At 38.6% G+C, this 19334-nt stretch overlaps 2 protein-coding genes across 3 annotated transcripts in view; both read right to left on the reverse strand.

Moving 5' to 3' along the window:
• LOC112154630 (Na(+)/H(+) exchange regulatory cofactor NHE-RF1) overlaps positions 1-4834 on the reverse strand; it is a 37053-nt gene extending 32219 nt beyond the window's left edge. The window contains exon 1 of the mRNA XM_024285728.2: positions 4226-4834. Within this exon, the coding sequence (XP_024141496.1) occupies positions 4226-4696 (471 nt within the window). The 5' untranslated portion in view covers positions 4697-4834. The remainder of the gene's footprint in view (positions 1-4225) is intronic.
• Positions 4835-7417: 2583 nt separating this feature from the next.
• LOC112154337 (ras-related protein Rab-37) overlaps positions 7418-19334 on the reverse strand; it is a 29486-nt gene continuing 17569 nt past the window's right edge. For both annotated transcript variants that reach the window (XM_024285207.2, XM_024285206.2), the window contains 7 exons: positions 16751-16792; positions 16606-16672; positions 16465-16517; positions 16094-16159; positions 13886-13942; positions 11786-11862; positions 7418-11398 (listed from right to left, as the gene is read on the reverse strand). In XM_024285207.2, the coding sequence (XP_024140975.1) occupies positions 11293-11398; positions 11786-11862; positions 13886-13942; positions 16094-16159; positions 16465-16517; positions 16606-16672; positions 16751-16792 (468 nt within the window). In that variant the 3' untranslated portion in view covers positions 7418-11292. The remainder of the gene's footprint in view (positions 11399-11785; positions 11863-13885; positions 13943-16093; positions 16160-16464; positions 16518-16605; positions 16673-16750; positions 16793-19334) is intronic.

Here is a 19334-nt window from a genome sequence, read left to right on the forward strand (position 1 = left end):
TGTTTAAACTATCATAATTTATCACCCGTTTTCAAAAGTTAACATAATTCCAGCAGATTCTCACAGAGAAAGGCAGCTTTGCACCGACATACAGCACTTAACTTTCATAAAATACTTCAGAATCCTTCAAATCTTGAAATTACTTTAATTGCGTAAACAGTTGAAAAGTAACACCTTCAATACTGAAGGGTTTAATAAAACAAACACGTAGTCTTGTAACAACGGATAACTTCACATCTCCTGGGGTTTGCTTTGATTACTCACAACAGGTGAAATGAAAGGATATTTTCCAAATCAGTCACATGACATACAAGCATTGCCAAACAGAAACTCTGCTTTAATCTAGAATAACATCTAAAAAACAGACTTCCTTAGAAGTGATTCAACAAAAAGACCCATTTCAGAATTAGGTGTTGAAAAGTCAAAGTGTTAGACCCAGACAAGCTTTTGTTCAATGAGGCCAGGAGACCGGCTCAAGCCGTAGTGTTGGTCACATGATTGATGCTTTGAGACAGCCAGAAACACCCTCAAACAGAAGTCTAAAGAAAGGTAAGCACACCTGTACAAGAAAGGCCTTTTTCTTTGCTAAAAAACCTCTCTGGCACAATCATCGAAAAATAGACAAAAAAAATGGAGGCATCATTGTCTAACTAACAAACTTTATAAATGTTTAAAACCTTGGGACCTCTCTATTGTAAACGTTTCTAAAAATATATAAAAACATTGCAACATATTGTTATGATGATGACTTTAGAATGAATGAAACCCCCCCTTCACTGTTAGATATTCTGAAATAAAACTGTAAAATAATGTATGTCTTCCAGGACACCAACATAGGATTGCGGTTTTATTCAAATATTTAAATGTTTTATTTCAGTCTGAAGTACGGTGGCCTTGAAGTGCAAATCACATCAACAACTCAACGCAAAAACATATTCCATAAACCAAAACCCAATTATAAAAGCATGAAACAAAATAAAAATGAAACATTTTGGAAAACAAAAAGTAGTTTCCAGAAGTCAAAATGAAATGTTAAAAATGAAACCCAAAAAGGTAGGTATTATGGAACATGGTTGATTGGATGATGATTTCTGATTTGCTCTTGCATCAAGGGAGTTGTCGATGTGATTTGTACTTCAGGGCCACCGTACTGAAATTCCCCCAGAAGTGTTGGGAAATGAAAAGCTTCATGATGGCCTTAAATGTTCTGCATCAATTCCCAAAAGGGAGCATGAGTTAGATATGTTTGCTAAACATAAGGAAAATGCTGATCGAAGCACTGAAGGTAAAGTATTGTGGAAGATTATATTATTTAATGATAACCTAAATGAAGTTTCGCCTGAGCAGAGAGCGTTTTCAGTCTGTTATCTCTGCTACAGATAAAAGCTGAACTACCCTCTGATGATGTAACCAACTTCTTAAGGTGGATCAGTTCTGGAAATTTCCCTGAGTAAAAAGTCATGTTCCATTTTTGCGGGGAGTTTTTTTTTTTTGCATTATATCAGATAAAAGTATTTGTCCTGTTGCTTCTTAAAGAGCCACTTCAATGAAATTGGTGTTTCTAACACGTTCTTGTAGCATGATGGTGTAGGATAGGGGTCTGCAACCTTTAACAGGAAAATAAGTTTGTTTTCTACGGATCAAAACTCAGTAGGAGCCGCAAAGTCTTATTCTGACACTGCTGTGCATTCATTGCAGTGTATTTTTTAATGATAAATGTGAATTGTGCTTCTTTTGTGGCATGAATAAAGACAGAAATAAAGAGAAACTCACATTTTATCAACATGTGAAATTATTTTTTACGTTTAATAGAAGCTCGTATGATTTCCTTTCAAAATAAAAGACGCCTTGTGCCAAATTGGATCATCCCAGTGCAGCTCTGGAGAGCATAATATGTAATATTTGGTTTAAAGTAAAACTAAATAAATGTAACTAATCTCAATTAAATAAATTATAATTTAGTAACCCTTACTTGAAAGAAAGGCTATTATTTAGTTTTTCATTAGCGGGAGAGACACCGTAGAGAGGTAAAAGAGCCACAAGTGGCTCCAGAGCCTTGGGTCGTGCAGACCCCTGGTGTAGGACATATATGAAGAAAATTATGATTACATTTGAAGTTTTGAGAATTTCTTCATTCAAATAGTTGAGAATCAGGAGCGGATGAAAATATCCTATTAAAAAAAACGTATTTGTAACATAGAAAATATGCTGGTTTGCCCCAAGGCTCCTGCCTAAACAGAGAGCTCTCAACAACGGGGAGGGAAGGGGGGCAGGCTTGTCCCATCCACAACTCAGAGGTAGGGCTGCCACAAACGATTATTTTACTAGTCGAATAATCACCAATTGTTTTTACCGATTAGTCAACTAATCGGGTTATGGGCAAAGTGGCTGTAAAGCACACATCTTAACAATCATTAGCTTTAAACTAACTGATAAAGACAATAAAGATGATAGTTTATTAAAGTTTTAATGAATAATGCAGCCTCTGTCCTTCATTAGTTTCTGTGATTAAAACAAGATCAAATCCAATGAGAGAGAGATAAGGAATATACTTTCCATCAAACTCATTTCGACAGGTGACCTTTGTCAATAAAAAAAAGTACATTTTTTTTGTGCTGAACTCTCACAAATTTGTTCAACTTTCCTACACTCTGACTCCATATAAAAAACAAAGTACGACTAATCCACTGTTAGATTAGTCGTCGACTATTTTAATAGTTGATTTGTCGTCAATTAGTCGACTAATCATGACAGCCCAACTCAGAGGTGAATTATTAATGAAGTCCTGCCGCTCTGCAGCAACAACGTTCTAGTAAATGACAGGTTATTGATTTGGGCTAAAATGCCATAATTATAATAAAATAAATAAATCAAAAAAAGTGTTTTAGAATAAATTAAATCTATTATTTTTTCCGATTAGGCAATTAATCAGGTCATGCGCAAAGTGGATGTAAAGCACACATCTTAACCATCATTAGCTTTAAACTAACTAAAAATAAAGACAACTAAGATGATAGTTTATTAAACTTAATGAACCGTGCAGCCTCTGTCCTCATTAGTTTGTGGTAATAAATAGGGCTGCCACAATCAGTGGACTAATCGACGACTAATCCACTATTAAAATAGTCAACGACTAATTTATTGGTCGATTGGTCGTTTGGTTATATTATATTAAGTTAGGGTGTAGTAAAGTTGAAGATAGTTGTGGCTGTCTTGGCTACTTTAGGATTTTTTTCAGGGTTTTTTTTAAGCCAATTTGAAATTTAGTTAGTATTTTTGGGGCATGCAAGCTACTTTGGCTAATTTAGGCTTTTTAGTTTTTTAGGTTTATTTGGAGTTTAGGTAATATTTCAGCTACTTGATAACTGTTTTAGCTAATTAAGGATTTTTTCAGTTTGCAGCATTCATACCAGCATTATTGCTGGTAATGCTATCTAATTTTAGTTAGTTTAAAGGTAATGATGGTTGTGAGGTGTGTTTTACATCCACTTGTGCATGACCCGAATAGACTAATCAGAAAAAATAGTCAACTATTAACTGATTGGTCAACTATTAAAATTAATTGTTTTGGGGAACTCTAGTAATAAAACGAGATTAAATCAAACTAAGTCAGCATTCATATTTTTATTTTTATCTTATTATATTATTATTATCTTTTTGCATAGGACACAGGTCACTGGAACCAAATTCCTTGTATATATCCTGTACTTGGCCAATAAAGCTGATTCTGATCTTAAAAAAAGGGGAATTTTTTTTATTTTTTACAAAAGATAAAGTTTTGGTCTCACTGACTCAAATATGAAAAAAAGGGATTTTTTTTAGAGCTGAACGCAACTTTGTTCAACTTTACTACACTCTGACTCCATATAATATAAAGTAACGACTATTAAATTAGTCGTCGACTAATCGTAGCAGCCCTAATGATCAGAGTTTGACTGAGTCTCCACGTTTTAGAGAATCTTCAATCTCTGTCAATAATCCTGAGAAATCTCCAGGACACAGGCTTGTTTTAATCTGCATGCTGTGCTCATGAGCACAAGGTCAGTGAGGCTGGCTCAATGCACTGTTGTGAAAGTAATAACTTCACTCCTGAGTCATTTTAAAATGAAAAAGAAACTGTGGGGACAGATTAGTCTTTTTTCATTTGTTGACCTCAGATTAATTGGAACAGAAATAGAAAGGTTTGCAGAGATGTCCTCTTTCATAAGCTGAGCTGGTCACACACCTTGATGCTGGAGGTGATACTCAGCCTCCCCGACCTCTCCGAGGAGGTGTCCCCGTTCTCATGCGGGACCGGGCTCGCCTCCCTCGGGGTGCCGTTGCTGTGGACGTCCCCGCGGTCCGAGTCGCTGTCCCGGCCGGGCACGGGGATCCCCTCCGTGACGAATTCCTTTCGGCACTGCAGGTTGTGCTTCTTCAGCAGCTCCGCCGTCTCGTCGTCCACCACGATAAGCTCCAGGGCCCCGGTGGTGGCCCGTATCCGGGAGACCACCTGCTGGTGGCTCTCGCCCTCCACGCTCTCCCCGTTCACGAACATCAGCCGGTCTCCGGCGAGCAGCCCGGCGGCGGAGGCGGGAGTGTCGGGCTCCACGAGCCGGATGAACTGGCCGCTCTTGCCTTTGTCTCCGTGCAGGTGGAAGCCGTACCCGCCGGATCCCTTCTCCATCGCGCACAGCCTGGGGCGAAGGTGGGACATCTTTGCTTCGGACTGTGGACAACTTTATCCTCGCGATCCGGAAAACTTTGGAGCGTTCACACAGACAGCAGACGAAAAAAGAGCCACCTGCCGCGCGCCTCTCCGCAACTTCCGCTAAACTGAAGCACGTCAAAAGTTTCAGCTGTTAAAGTTCTGCTGGAGCACGCGGCCCGCCCCTCAGGCCAGCCCAGGACCAGCCCCCGCTGCCGCTGGAGCTCTGTCACCGCCCCTCACGCGCCAGCCTCTCACCGGAAGTGCCTAGTCAATTTCACTCATTGATTTGTTTTCAAAATAAAAGATTTATGTCAGGGGTGTCAAACTCAATCACGCAGGGGGCTAAAATACAAAACACACCTTAGGTCGAACAGGATAAACATTTATTGAACACATAAAACTTACATTTTAAAACTGCAAAAACATACTTTTTGAACATAACTCTGAATAAAAAAACAGGCAGGAATATTATTCCAGAAAAAAATCAACTTAAACCTTAAATAACTTCAAATACTTTGCTCTCCGTAAAAAAATAAAAATTGTCAGAATTATACAAATTACAAATAGGCTAAATGCTAAAAGAAAAAACACTACAATCTTATTGCTTTTATGTCATCTTAAATGAAAAATTACACTTACAAATATCCGAAAATATTTTAATCTCCATAAAATATATCCTGTTAAAATTATCAAAATATGAACATGTTGCCGAATAAAACAAACAAAGCCCAGAAATAAAAATGCAATTTCTGCTTTTTAGCAAAAAAACAAACAAACAAATGATTTCGTTTGTTTGTTTCTCGGGGCTGCACAGTGGCGCAGTGGTTAGCGCTCTTGCCTCACAGCAAGAAGGCCCTGGTTCGAATCCAAGCTGGGGGATTTGGGACCTTTCTGTGTGGAGTTTGCATGTTCTCCCCGTACATGCGTGGGTTTTCACCGGGGACTCCGGCTTCCTCCCACTGTTCAAAAACATGCTTCATAGGTTAATTGGTGACTAAATTGCCCCTAGGTGTGAATGGATGTGTGGCTGAGGCCCTGCGACAGACTGGCGACCTGTCCAGGGTGTACCCCGCCTTCGCCCATCAGCAGCCGAGTTAGGCTCTGGCACCCCCGCGACCCCGAAAGGGAAGAAGCGGACAAAAAGATGGATGTTTGTTTCTCTGTGTTCTGTTGTCTGGCTGTTCTACTTTGTTTTATGGAGGTTTTTTTAGCCATAATTCAAAGTAATTGGGTTGTCAATGACAATAAAATAAATTGATCTGGTATGATATTGTTACCGGGTGGGCCGGATTCGGCCCCAGGGCCTTGATTTTGTCACATGTGATTTATGTAATTAATCTGCACCCAGTGAGTTATACGTCTCATTTTCTGAATTTTCAGACTTCTCATTTTAAATAAATATTTTCCTTTTAAATATAATTGTCTGCATTGTTTAATTGGTTAATTTTAGACATTTTAGTTCAAATTTATATTTTAGCAAAATTATGATTGCTCTGGGAGTACGGGGTCCAGGGCTGTTCTTTATCACCGGTTCTGTTCATAGTCTTTATGGACAGAATTTCTAGGCGCAGGGAAGACTGGAGTGTGAGATTGACAGGTGGATTGGTGCTGCGTCTGCTGTTATGCGGTCACTGTACTGGTTCGTTGTGGTGAAAGAGATACCTGCTCTAGAAAGCAAAGCTCTCAATTTACTGGTTGATCTTTGTTCCAGTACTCACCTATGGTTCTGGGTCATGACCCAAAGAACGAGATCCCAGATAAAAGAGGCTGAAATGAGTTTCCCCGTTAGGTGACTGGGCGCTCCTTAGGGTGAAAAGCTCGGTCACCTGGACAGAGCTTGGAGTAGAGGAGCAGACGAAAAATGCCATTTGAAAAAAGTTCTCAGTTGTGACATAAAAAAGTTTCCCTTCTCAGACAAACAGATCCCTGTACATTTTTGTTTTTCTTGTCTGAGCTGGAATCTGGCTCAAAACTGTATGACTGGATTTCTCCAAAATTACTCACCAATATTGTTGTACTGATCATTTTGTGATGTGGTTATGAGGGGCTGTAAGGAAAGAGTGTAAAAAAAGGTTGATGGGATATCAGCAGAGGCTTACTTCCAGGCCAACAGTCCAGCCCACAACTCCTGCTGCTCTGCAGGAACTGTCTTAGAAATAGACACAGGTTTTTTTTTATTTTTTCCTAAAAACGTCACAATAATAACTGAATGACCGCTACAAACTTCTGTGGTTGATCTACAGATGATTGTAGCGGGACTTTAATACCATCGGATCATCCTTCTGCATTGTGAATCTTGTCTGCCTCTTTCCAAACACTGTCTTCCTTTGCATTATCAGAAGTTTGAAAGATAGTCCCTAAAGGACACAAAACAACCAATAATGCACTTTATAAATTATTCTTTATGTTATTTAAATATGCTACTTAATTAATCCTAACCTTCCCCCCCAAATGGCAGCTTGCTCACAACACCCAAGGCATGATGGGACTGCAACACCTTTAGCTATAAGAAAGTTGTCTGCTGGAGATGTAAATGTTGGTGTGCAAGAGGCCTTTATGAATCAGTGTCTACCGGATGCACAAACTACATCTATAACTGCATATATTGAAATAAGCAGCATTTAGAAATCGAATAGATGAGTGAGAGTATCTGCTCACGATAAACCTTTAACTTTTTGTCGCTACAACAGTCACAAATATACTTTAAAGAACAGTAGAAAAGATGGATGTTGATTGAAAAAGTTTTATTCTTAATCCAGCATGCAGCACATCAAACACAGCCTTAGACTGTGTGGTCAGAACAGCTGTGGGAAACACAAAGACCCACAATCTGGATCAGCTGAACTGGACCTTAAAGTTCACAATCACAGACGACAGGAGTTTGTAGTTTGTTTCAATTAAAAAAAAATCTTTATCAGATCATTTTACTGACTAGATTTTTCACTTATAATATTTTCCGTACGTTATACTTGTAAACACTGATCATATTAAATTATTTGACAAGATGTGTTTTATAAATTAGTTTTTATTATTTTGTTTTTAAGATCGGAACAATTTCTTTGTGCTGTAAAAGCTAGCTGACAAAAGGCAATATTGATAATGTTGATGCTGTTTCATCTATTTTCAGTTTAGTCTTAAAAAAAATAAAGCAGCCCTGAGCACCAAGTTCAGACTTGATAACTTTAGGAGTCCAATGCGCTGTGGTAACAGCTGCATGCAGATCTGGAGCGTTCCATCTATTTGTTGTGAGCCACCCAGCATGCATTGCTGCACATGTGCGGAGTGGCACACCCTTTCTGACAGATGTCATTCCTCACCAGCTGCTGCATGGCTGCATTATGTCAGAAATGAGTCGCCAACAAAACTTTTGTTCAACCATTTCTGCTCAAAGCTGAACTCAGATTATGGCTTTTGTCCAAATCTGCTGCATCGCATAAAATGTTTCCTGAAAATTAGATTTTTTGAAGATTTTCTTAATGTTTAGGCTGTTTTTTTTTTTGTAATATTTGAATAATTTGAAGGTATTTTAAATGCTTAATATTTAGCCCTTTGGAGTTTGTTCATCTAAATTTATATTTTGTCATGAAGCTGTATAATTACAGAAAACCTTTGAAATGTAAATTAACTTCTTCCTCAGATTACCAATAGAAACAATGTCATTGTTCATACAAAGGTTTTTTTTGTTTTTTTCATAATTCCACCATCAAAAGACGCCAAAGCAGAAACAGGAATTATTACAACAGGTCGGTTTGCATAGGAAAAGAAGCTCACACCAAACAAAAACCTTCAGGATCTGAATGCAATGACCGACATAGAAATAAGAAAACACAAATACATATGAAAATATTCATCCAAAAGTTGACATAAGATACAAATGTCAGATCAATGAGACTAAGAAATACAAAAATACAGTTGATGTTTGACAAGAAAAGGCTTTGGAAGAGAACTCATCTCAGAACCGACGAGAAAGAGAATTCTGTCCGGATTTATCTAGAACCAAGAAACACCGGAGCAATAACAAGACAAGGTGGTGGTAGAGTCATGGTGTGGGGGAACTTTTGCTGCTTCAGGACCAAGATGAACTGTTAAATTTGCACATTGAACACAGCAAGAAAGTCTTTCTCTTGATCAGCTCAAGCTCAAGACCAAAGGAACGATCCCAACAGCGAGAGATGACAGTTCACAGACCGTCCATGCTGGAGAAACAAAACGCAGTTGTCTTGACATTGTACCTTCAATGTTGATAGACCCTTTTCACGGTGACGTCAGACAAAATGGCGACAGGGGTGAAAATGGGAACACTGACTTCTGGTGTTCAGGTTTATAACGGCAAAGCTGACAGCTGAACGCTGTTTAAATCAATTTTAAATAAATAATAAAAGGTAACCGTACCAATTTAAACAGAAAAATGTACAATATTCATTTTCTGAATGTCCTGCTGAACTGTATTTTCATTTCCTGTCGTAGATCATTCACAAATCTAAATATAAATGTGAATAATCTTCAATATTTGAAGTTCTATTGAAAATATCGACCTTTCATTTGAGCAGATATTATTCTAACGGTTCTATTCTGCTTGATGTTATTACACGTGTTTTAACTGCGATCAGCACAAAAACTGATGGAAATTCATGTTGGCCACATTTAATAGGAAAGGGCCAAGATGCAGATTGCTGCATGTTGGCCGATCGTGTTTTAACTGCACCCAAGGCTAAATAGTTGTTGTAATAAGAGGTATTTGTTGTTTTTTGGGGTATTTTAAGGGGTAATTGTAAAATTAGGAATGTTTACCAAGTGGAACAGTGAATATTTTCAGTGTGGCTATGAAGCCACGTATTTTCAGCTTTCAAAACAAAAGTTCAACTCTGGCAATAGGTATTTAGAAAATAACATGCAAAGAATCCTTTCCTTATATATTTTTCTGACGGTTTCAAATTATTTTTATCCTTGTTTACCTTTATGATCCTGCAGGGATCAGACACAGTTATGAGCAACAGCAAAGGGGAGCTACGTCAGAAAATAACACAACAGTTATTAGTTTTTCTTTATTATAAGACACGTTGAAATTGTCTGACGTTTGCTCTCAGTGATTTTGGGAACACAGAAATGTAACTTCAACTGGACAGAAAAGATCTTCTGCAGATCTACGTCTCATCCCCGTTGAGGAAAGCTAGCGTTAGCATTAGCATAAATTAGAAGAAGAAAATCTGAATGACCTTCATAATCAAACCAGCAGCATCAATGAAGGTCCTGTAATCCACGACTTGTTTAATCTCATCTATACACTTTTGGGGAAGCATTCTGCAGGAGGAATACTGACATTTGATCTAAGTGGGAACACAACCAGGTAGGACATTTAGAAAATACATATTGTACAAATTTTGGTTACAATTGGTTAGGTTACCTTTCATTATTTACTTAAAATTGCCTTAAACAGAGTTCAGCAGTCAGCTTTGCCGTTCTAAACCTATAAACCGGAAGTCACTTTATACGCTCGCCCTTTTGTGTGATGTCATGTCAAAAGGGTCTATTTGGTCAAAAGTTTGAAATTTAGGAGAGAAGAAGGTCTAACAGATACGTCAAAGAAGTGTCCTTTATACTCCCTGCTAAAGCCTGTCCTGCTGTTGTAGTTTTACTTATGCTGTGAGTTTACTAAATGTTGGATAATTTTATCTGTCTCCCATGACTTTGATATGGTTCGTATAACTGAGCCCGAGCATGGAACCGAGCGATCACAGCAGCCAGACTGACCAGACTTTAGAGTCAGATGTTCCTGGGAGGAAAAGGGATTTCCTGCTGGAAGTACAACCAAGAGCCAAGTTTGAAAACTTCAAAAAAACTTTGAAAAGATTAAAAGAATTCAAGGATTTATAATAATGTCAAACGTTTACGTTTTCAGATTTATGTCCTTTTGCTTTACTTGATGCAAAAATGTGACTTTAAAACCAAATCTATTCACATCCGGCTTAGAAAACCCGATTTTGTGCTTTCAATGTCCCAAAGAAAACTTTTTAGTAAAATACATATACAGGATGTATCTCCTCCGTGTTTGAGAAACATTACTCTCTCTGATTCTTATTCTTGCACCATCTCTTTTATAGTACATGATAGTACAAAACTCTACCTCGAATGTATTCTGTGTATTTCCTCCAGCACATAGTAGCCTCGCCTTTCTCAGTGTGGGGTAGCAGCTTAATACTGACAAGAATCTCCATGTCTTTCAATGAATAAAAACATAATATGTTTATTTTAGTGGGACGGAAACTCAATTTTTGTCATTTAGAGGTACTTTAATCTGAATCCTAAAGCTGTTGTTTTTCTCTTCCTGTAGTAAAAAATAAATCTATTTTCTTATTAGATCAATTTGCTTAAAATGTACCATATCTGAAAGTGTCTTGATATTAGAGATCCTGTTTGTGAGCAGAGAAGAACGGCCGGTTTTCTGATGTCCGTTCATTCTTCTTTGACTCCACTGATGGCTGTAGTTGTTGTTTTTCTGAGATGAATGGCACCAGAATGTAGTTCTCTTCACTTAGAAGCTCTCAACGTGAGTTTGAATTCCTGATTTCCTGTTTTTTTAGTTTTTTTTTTTTAGTTTGGGTTTAGAAGTAGCTGCAACAGCCCGACTTCTCCTTGCGGGCCTCGATGTATTGGTGAATCTGGAACTTTGCTTCATTGGGTTGCTGGATGGCTCGCTGCTTCAACTCTCTGGAGAACATAAGGACAGATAAAGCAGTCATCACACATTTTCACTTCAAAAAAAGAAAAATGCTCTAAAACAGCAAAACTTAAAATATATGAATGAACTCATTTTCTGAAAAAAGATCCTGTTTTGAAAATCTCAGAAGTTTCACTTTGTCTTCAAGCATAATTCTGCACACGCATGCAAAATTCTAAAATAATCCGATCTGTTGAACAGCTGGCAGACACTTGTCCGCCTAAAAGGGGACCGTGCTGACTGCAGCTGACTCGAGGAAACTGTTTGCACCAACTCCACACATTAGTTGTGTTACTTCTTGTGTGGAACCTTCACTTTTTCTTTTTTTTAAGTAGTTATGAGCAGTAAAAGGCTGGCGTGTGAAGACGGTGACGTACTTGGCGACGGCTGTGAAGGCCAGCTCGACGTTTACTCCCGTCTTGGCGCTGGTCTCCATGAATGGAACAGAATACTCCTAAAGATAAAAAGGGGGGGGCAACAAGCAAAGTTCACCACAACGGTTCTGTTTGAACAGCAGTGACGGTTGTAAAGATGTCAAAGAGCCCTGAGCATGATTAAGAAAGCAGATTTACAGGCCTGCTTCATAAATGTGTGCCTGATTGTGCCGAAGTCCCAAGTGACTCACAAGAATGTGGAAAACGTGACATTGAATAAGTTACAGTTAATGCATGTTTTGATAAGACTTCTATTGTCTTAATTATGTGATTGATTATGTAATTTAACCCCTTAAAGCCTGTGATCCTTAAACACAAAATCTTTAACATACTGTAACTTTTCAATTTTCAACAAGATCAACGGAATTTCTGTAGATTTTGAAGGAAAATCTACTGAAATTAAAAATCGGAGAGTTTAGTTTAACCAGTTACCCATTTTCCATTGATTCTCTGGTGTTTCAAAACTGGGCAGCACGGTGGCGCAGTGGTTAGCGCTCTTGCCTCACAGCGAGAAGGCCCCGGTTCGAATCCCGGCTGGGACCTTTCTGTGTGGAGTTTGCATGTTCTCCCCGTGCATGCGTGGGTTTTCACCGGGGACTCCGGCTTCCTCCCACCGTCCAAAAACATGCTTCATAGGTTCATTGGTGACTCTAAATTGCCCCTAGGTGTGAATGTGAGAGTGAATGTGTGTGATTGAGGCCCTGAGACAGACTGGAGACCTGTCCAGGGTGAACCCCGCCTTCGCCCTTCAGTAGCCGGGATAGGCTCCGGCAACCCCGCGACCCCGAAAGGGAAGAAGCGGTCAGGAAGATGAATGGATGTTTCAAAACTCTACAGCTGTAATATACTTTCAGCCTCTGGGTGGCTCTGTCAGCACTTTCTTTGCCTGTGGCTATGGGTGACCTGGGCTTTTTTTTTCTTAGAAATTCCCAGCAGCCTTCACGGTCACTTCCGATCCTTTTAGCTGCCTTTTTCAGCTAGCTAAGATGGAGCCACAACGGCAAATGGATAAAGTCAAAAGATAAGCTCCACGTCTCTCATTAGGATCCCAGTTTACTGTATTTATTGCAAGAACGTTTGTTTAGCTTGCTCTTTTTTTTCAATTAAAAATGGCCAGTGAGGCCTTGCTGATAAAGGTTTCTTACCAATGTGTGCTACCTTAATGAATACAGAATCAAAGTAAATTAAACCATACTCTTTATTTTTTTTCCTTTTATTTCATGACATACACGACAGACCGGGATCTCATGTGGATTTTGTCCCTATGAGCAGAAAAGGTTTGGGCACCCCTACTCCAAAACCCTCAGGTGATCATGTTAATAGGCTTTTAACTGTTCCTAGAGACAATCTGAACTCTCAAGGGGAATCTGTCAGCCTTTTGGTCAATGTCTGCCACAGCAAGGAGAAAAAAAAATGAGCTGATTTTAATTTCTGATTAAAAAATCTTTGTTTATTTATCAAAGGACTATATAAAGCACTCTCTTTAAACTCTAAACTCAGGTGTTTGGTTTAAATCTCTGAGTAGACTTTTCTGTCTAATTTGACTCCATGATCTTTGCAGATTATTGTGTGTATTTTTATTGTTGTACCTCTATAGTTCCTCTAGAAAACTTTCATTATTAAAAGTTACACCACCACTTTTGCTGGAAAATTTTTACCTAATACAATATATCCAATAAAATAATTTCTCATAAAAAAATAGATCTAAATATGGCAACATATGATATGCTAGAGTAGTTTTTTTTAGTCTTCGTTTTATGTAACAAAATGGAACATAAAAACATAGGAAGAACCTAAAAACATGCTGAAAAATTACTGAAAAATTAGGAATTTGAGAATAAAAAAATTCTAAGAAATCAATAATGATACTGGGGACCTGACCTTTGGTCCACCTATTCCTGGGACATGTGAGGCTTTACCAGGGACACATGGCACTCAGAAAAATGAAACATATTGAAAATCATGTAAATAATTTAGCTCGGGTGAAAATCACACAGCGATAGTGCTCTACAGTTAAATAAACTCACATGCTAAAATACTCACTCTTGCCAGTCTTTCTCCTTCATCTCTTCGGATCGCTCGCTCACTGCTCATGTCTGCCTGAAACAGAAAGGACATTCATTCACACAGATCAGCTCTGACACGATTCACTTAGACACAAACATTTGAAATGTTCTTTGCATCTCAAACCTATTAGAATTCAGCAGTTTTTATACTAAGGAAGCATGTTTGCAGCAGACTGGGTTGGGGTGGGTGGAAGTTTGGGTGAGTTCAAAATTCCAGAGTTCAGTGAATGCACCAGGCAGAGACGCAGGTTAGCCCTTGTTTCTTCACTCAACCTGTTGCTGGGGGTTTGGGCTGATTGGGTGCAGCTATTGGCTGAATAGGGACAAGCGGAGGGCCGTGCAGGAGCGAGGCAAAGGAAACGTTTTGGGGAAGTGTTTTTTTTGTCTGTCTGGTATAGAAGTTGCTGCAAGCTGTACGGCATTGGTTACGGCTGACAGTAACCATAATAAAGACCATTTAAAAGAGATTGAGTTTCATCTCTCAGTATTTGAAAGGGACGCTACTCTATGTTTTGGGTCATTGGTGTGAGGGGTTGCCCTACACAGGTGTTGTGGGTTTTTGGGTTGTCAAAGCCAGGTGTGTCATGTAGTTTGAGACTCATATGGCCATCTCAAGGGACGTCATGGAACGCACAATTATCAAATCAAATCAAACTAGAAAAGTTGCATCACCCGTGATAATGCTAGTATGAATGCTTTTTGCTGAAAATGGTGACACAAATGACTTTAACTGCAGAAGGGATTTGCTAAAAATACAAAAGCTACATTCAAAATGTTAATTTGCAAAAAGAGCGGAATTTTTGGTAAAGAAATTGAGAAAATTGATCTGAATTTCTACAAAAAATTTTGTACAATTGCTTGAAATCCCTAATACATGCCAATTTTGCAAAAAATATTTAGAATTGCTTAAATATGAGCTAAACTCCAAATTAGACCAAAAAACCTTAGTAGACACCAAATTAGCTAAAAAAAAAAAAGCCAGCTCATTGATAAAATACTAGCTAAACTCCCAAATAGCCTAAAATTCCTTAGTACCGGCAACCTAAATTAGTCAGAAATGTTAGCATGTTCCTAAAACAGAAGCTAAACTCAAAATTTGCCTATAAAAACTTCAATCAATAACAAATTAGCCAAAAAAGCTAGCATGCTGCTAAACTGTTAAAATTTAACTTTTTAAAATTAATTCATGAAAACATAGCCCATGAATATATTTAAAGACTTGCTGTTAATCTACTTAAAATTTTGAAATTGTAAGAGTTTCTCATTCATTTCCTATGGGGCATATTTTGCTCAATATTTCAAAAAGTTCAAGAATACCAAAAGTACAAGCAGTAATGTTCTGAACAAGCTGAATGTTTTGATACCAAGATTGCTGAAATCGAAGAAAGTGTGATTGATTTTTTTACGTGTCAAATAAACGTAGTGAAAGGAGCAGGAGAATCACTATAGTGTGAATGTTTACTAAGCACAATTAAATCAAATCTACTTTATTGTCCTGAAGAATATTTGTCTTCGATTCACAGTTCCAGTGGCTGCATAACTACATTCACACACGCACACAACTCTGTACAAGTTCCAGTGTAACAGCAAACGACATACACGTAAGAGCAAAAGAGATGGTGAAAAAAAATATAGAATATTATAAGTGCTGTTCCGGAGTTAAGCACCTCTAGGAAGAAGTTGCTTGCACAGTAACCTGATGTCAGAAAAGGTTAAAATCGTAAAAGAAATTTAAACTACCCGTAAAATATCAAGTACATTGTCTAAAATCCGAGTCACAAGTCAAACACACAATGAATAAAACAGCCTTTAAGATAAAGACGGGTAATACCGAGGTTTTATCATGTGTGTTGTATATACGTATATAGATCATGGTATATAGTGGTATTTCATCTCTGAAATACACATATACAACATTTTTGTTTCTTTCAACATAAAAACATAAATGTTTGCAGGGATTAGCTAGTGCTCTGTCACACATCACTCCTCCCAAAAAGGCTTCCTGCTGTTGTTTAACAGGGAGTTTAAGTTTGTGCAACAATGAAACAAATACATACCAATAAACTGATGCTTAAGCGTAAATCTGTGCTTGTTTTGCCTTCTGGAGTCCTTGTTTCATCGATGTCAAATTGTTGTATAATTTATTTTCTTCAAACTCTGAGCTTTCCAGAGAAATTCTTCTTACCTTGTTGCCCAGCAACATGATGACTACGTCGCTCTGTGCATACTCGTGGATCTCTGTTAACCATGCCTGGAGCAATGGACACAGACCCACACACAGGGTTAACATCTGAACCTTCAAAATGGGCCAAAGCATATATATATATACTTTCATTTATCATGCCAAATATTTTCATCTAATCATTAGCACACATTTATGCACCCTTTCTTGATGTTCCTTTCCAAAACTTCCTTTCCTTTCATGCAGTTTCACTTGTCACGACACCAATCTGCTCTGCATTATTTATAGTCATTATAATGACTTACTGTGCACATTTATTGGTTTATTAATGTGTTTGTGAGTAATTCCAGGATGTAGACGCGTCCCAGACTCACCCGGATGTTGTCAAAGGACGATTTGCTGGTGATGTCGTATAAAAGGAGTAGTGCTGTAAAACAGAAGACGCCGTAAAACAATAGTTATCAATGCAACTCGTCTTTTTTTGTGAAGAAATGAAAAGATGCATTCTGCATTACCATGTGCATCCCTGTAGTACGCATGTGTCACACTTCTGAACCGCTCCTGCCCTGCTGTATCCCAGATCTGAAACAGAGCAGGACTTTTTCATGCAATACAAGAAATCACTAAACCAGGTCAGTTTTATGAAACTCGCACACTAACCTGGAGTTTGACTTTTGTGTCATCAACAGTTACCACTTTATTCTAAAAGAGAAAGATAGAAAAAGATCAGTAACAAAAAAAATAAATGTTAGGTTTAAACAACCTGAAACTTTTCTCTGCTACTGCAAGACAGACAAGAGAGGGATTAGTTCAAAATACTTGCAAGGAGAACAAACAGAGAGAGACTTCAGGCCTTCTCCTTTCATGCTGAAGTTGTCTGTCCGGGCCTTGTCTTTTTATTCTGTTTGGGGTGTTACCTAGTTAAATTACGTTTGCAGCTTCTGAAGAGTGAGGACAAGGCAAAAGCTGCAAACTGGTTTTTACTATAACTAATGTCAGATTCTCAATCATCCTGTTGGTGATGGCGGTTTCTTCAAGTATCTGCATTATATCAGCTCCTTACAGCCTTCAGCTGGGCTCGGCTCCAGTTTCTTGATAAAGAGCTGTACATGACATCAAGCAAGAAGATTAAAGAAAAACTTCTGTGGAGGGTCGTAGAAGGGAGGAATAGCATCTTAAGGGGAGCACAGGTATGTCTTGCAGTCCTTCAAAGCTTGTGTCTCCACCTTATGGGACGTCATGATAATGGAACATACCATTGTCGTGCATGTACTAAGTGTTCCGTGAAATATCCGTAAGGATAGCGTAACCCCGGGCTTACACCGCTAGCGTCAAGGCTTCAATGCGTCGTGGGAGTGGACTAGCTACAGCCGATGACTTACACTGGCTGCTGCTCCAGCCACAGCCTGTGAAAGCTCAGCCCAGACAGAGTAGTGCTGGATCTCTATGATCAGCTTCTCGTTGTCCATGGTTATGACTGACAACGCTGTGCTGCAACACACTTTGAGTTACGTGATGTTTACGACACGCTGAAACCGGCGATTTCAGCGGAAAGTTCATTTTATTTTGAAAATATACCGGATGCACTTTAAATTTGCTCGCGTGGTTTCCGGTTTAAGTCGTGAATAGCCCCAACTTCACAGAAAGTGATGACGATCAGCTGCGGCGTCCGTCAAAATTTGAACCAAACGAAAAGGATTCGCAGCGACCCAGAGGTCAGTCCACAGACGCAGGACGTGAACGCCTGCAGTGGAAGTTTCTCTCGCACTTTTAATGTTACGAAAAGATTACGGCGCTCGCAACTGAGCTGTGACGCTGGCGGTGTAAACGAGGGGTTAGTTGTACGCACAGCCGGCTCTGGGCATAGGCGAGCTAGGCGGCCGCCTAGGGCGCCATCTGCTGAAGGGGGCGCCAAATTGTGATTTTTTTTTCCGTTTACACCATTAAATTCATATGAAATGTTAAAACTTAAAAAATGTTAAACAGTTATCTGTTTGTTCATCTTTAAAACTTTACGGGCAAAAAAAGAAGCATAACAAGCCCTCAGGGACAGATTTAATGTCAAAAAAGGAAGGAAGAGGAGGGAAAAAAATTGACTCAAAGCAGAGGTTTGCCTGGTTTGATTACATTCATTTGCTTGGACATCCTCATGCATCCCTCATGTTTCGCCTATGGCGCCATGCAGCCCAGAGTCGGGGCTGGTGTACGCATTTATGGTGCACTGATGACGCTGTCATACTGCATCCTTATGCCACACTCTAGTCATTAGTGAGGCCCACCAGGTGTTCACGTGATGCTTAAGTGTCTTGAATGTAGGTTCCCCAAACAAACTACACTTCGATCATCTACTTTCATCATTTCCGACGAACAAGTTACGGGCAGAAAGCCTGCAAGGAGTGCACACTCATCACATGAACAGCACTAATAAGGAGAGAAAATAGACTCATCCGATTTCTGTGTGTGTTTAATTCTTGATTTGTAACTCATAAAATACATTTTGTTCGTGATTTTATGTTTTTGCAATTGTGTTTTCACATGTACAAAAGTTACAAAATACAAAATAAATGTACACACACACAGCATTAAATTACAACAGCTAAGAACTAACCCAGCAAACACACACGAGGAAGCATTGAGAATAGAGAAACTTTAGTGTTGAGTGTTTTAAAGAAGCATTTTTTGACTTTTTTAGATTAATTTTCAGGCATATCTGTTTAAGAAAGTGGGAAAATGTCAAGTTTTGCCAGATTTGTTCATTTGTTTGCAAAATTGAATCTGCTTGAATTCCCCGACTTAGTTGATTTAAAAATGTTGCTGTTCATGTTAAAAGCTAAATTAAAAATGTTGCCAGATAAGATTCAGTCTTTATTTAAACCAGCTTCTATAGTAAAAGGAAAGATCATTTTAAAGTCCCTTTTGCACGAACAACTGTGAGACCAACTCATATTTCAATTCAAGGCATCAGATTGTGGAACTCATTAGATAGAACACTTAAACAAAGTATAACTGCTACTCAATATATGCAAAATGTTTAAGGACAACACATTAAACAGATATATGACGATGATGGAGGTTAATCAATCAAACGGAAGTAGGCCTCGATTGGATTAGGAACGGGGACTGATTATTAGTAAGAATTAATTGAATTTGTCTTGTTTCTTGCTTGTCATTGTTAATTTGTGATTGGTAGGAGCAGATATTATTATAAGATGAATTTATTTTGCCTGACTGAAATTGTTCACTC

This window comes from Oryzias melastigma, linkage group LG19 (assembly GCF_002922805.2).
Source record: "Oryzias melastigma strain HK-1 linkage group LG19, ASM292280v2, whole genome shotgun sequence".
NCBI lineage: Eukaryota > Metazoa > Chordata > Actinopteri > Beloniformes > Adrianichthyidae > Oryzias > Oryzias melastigma.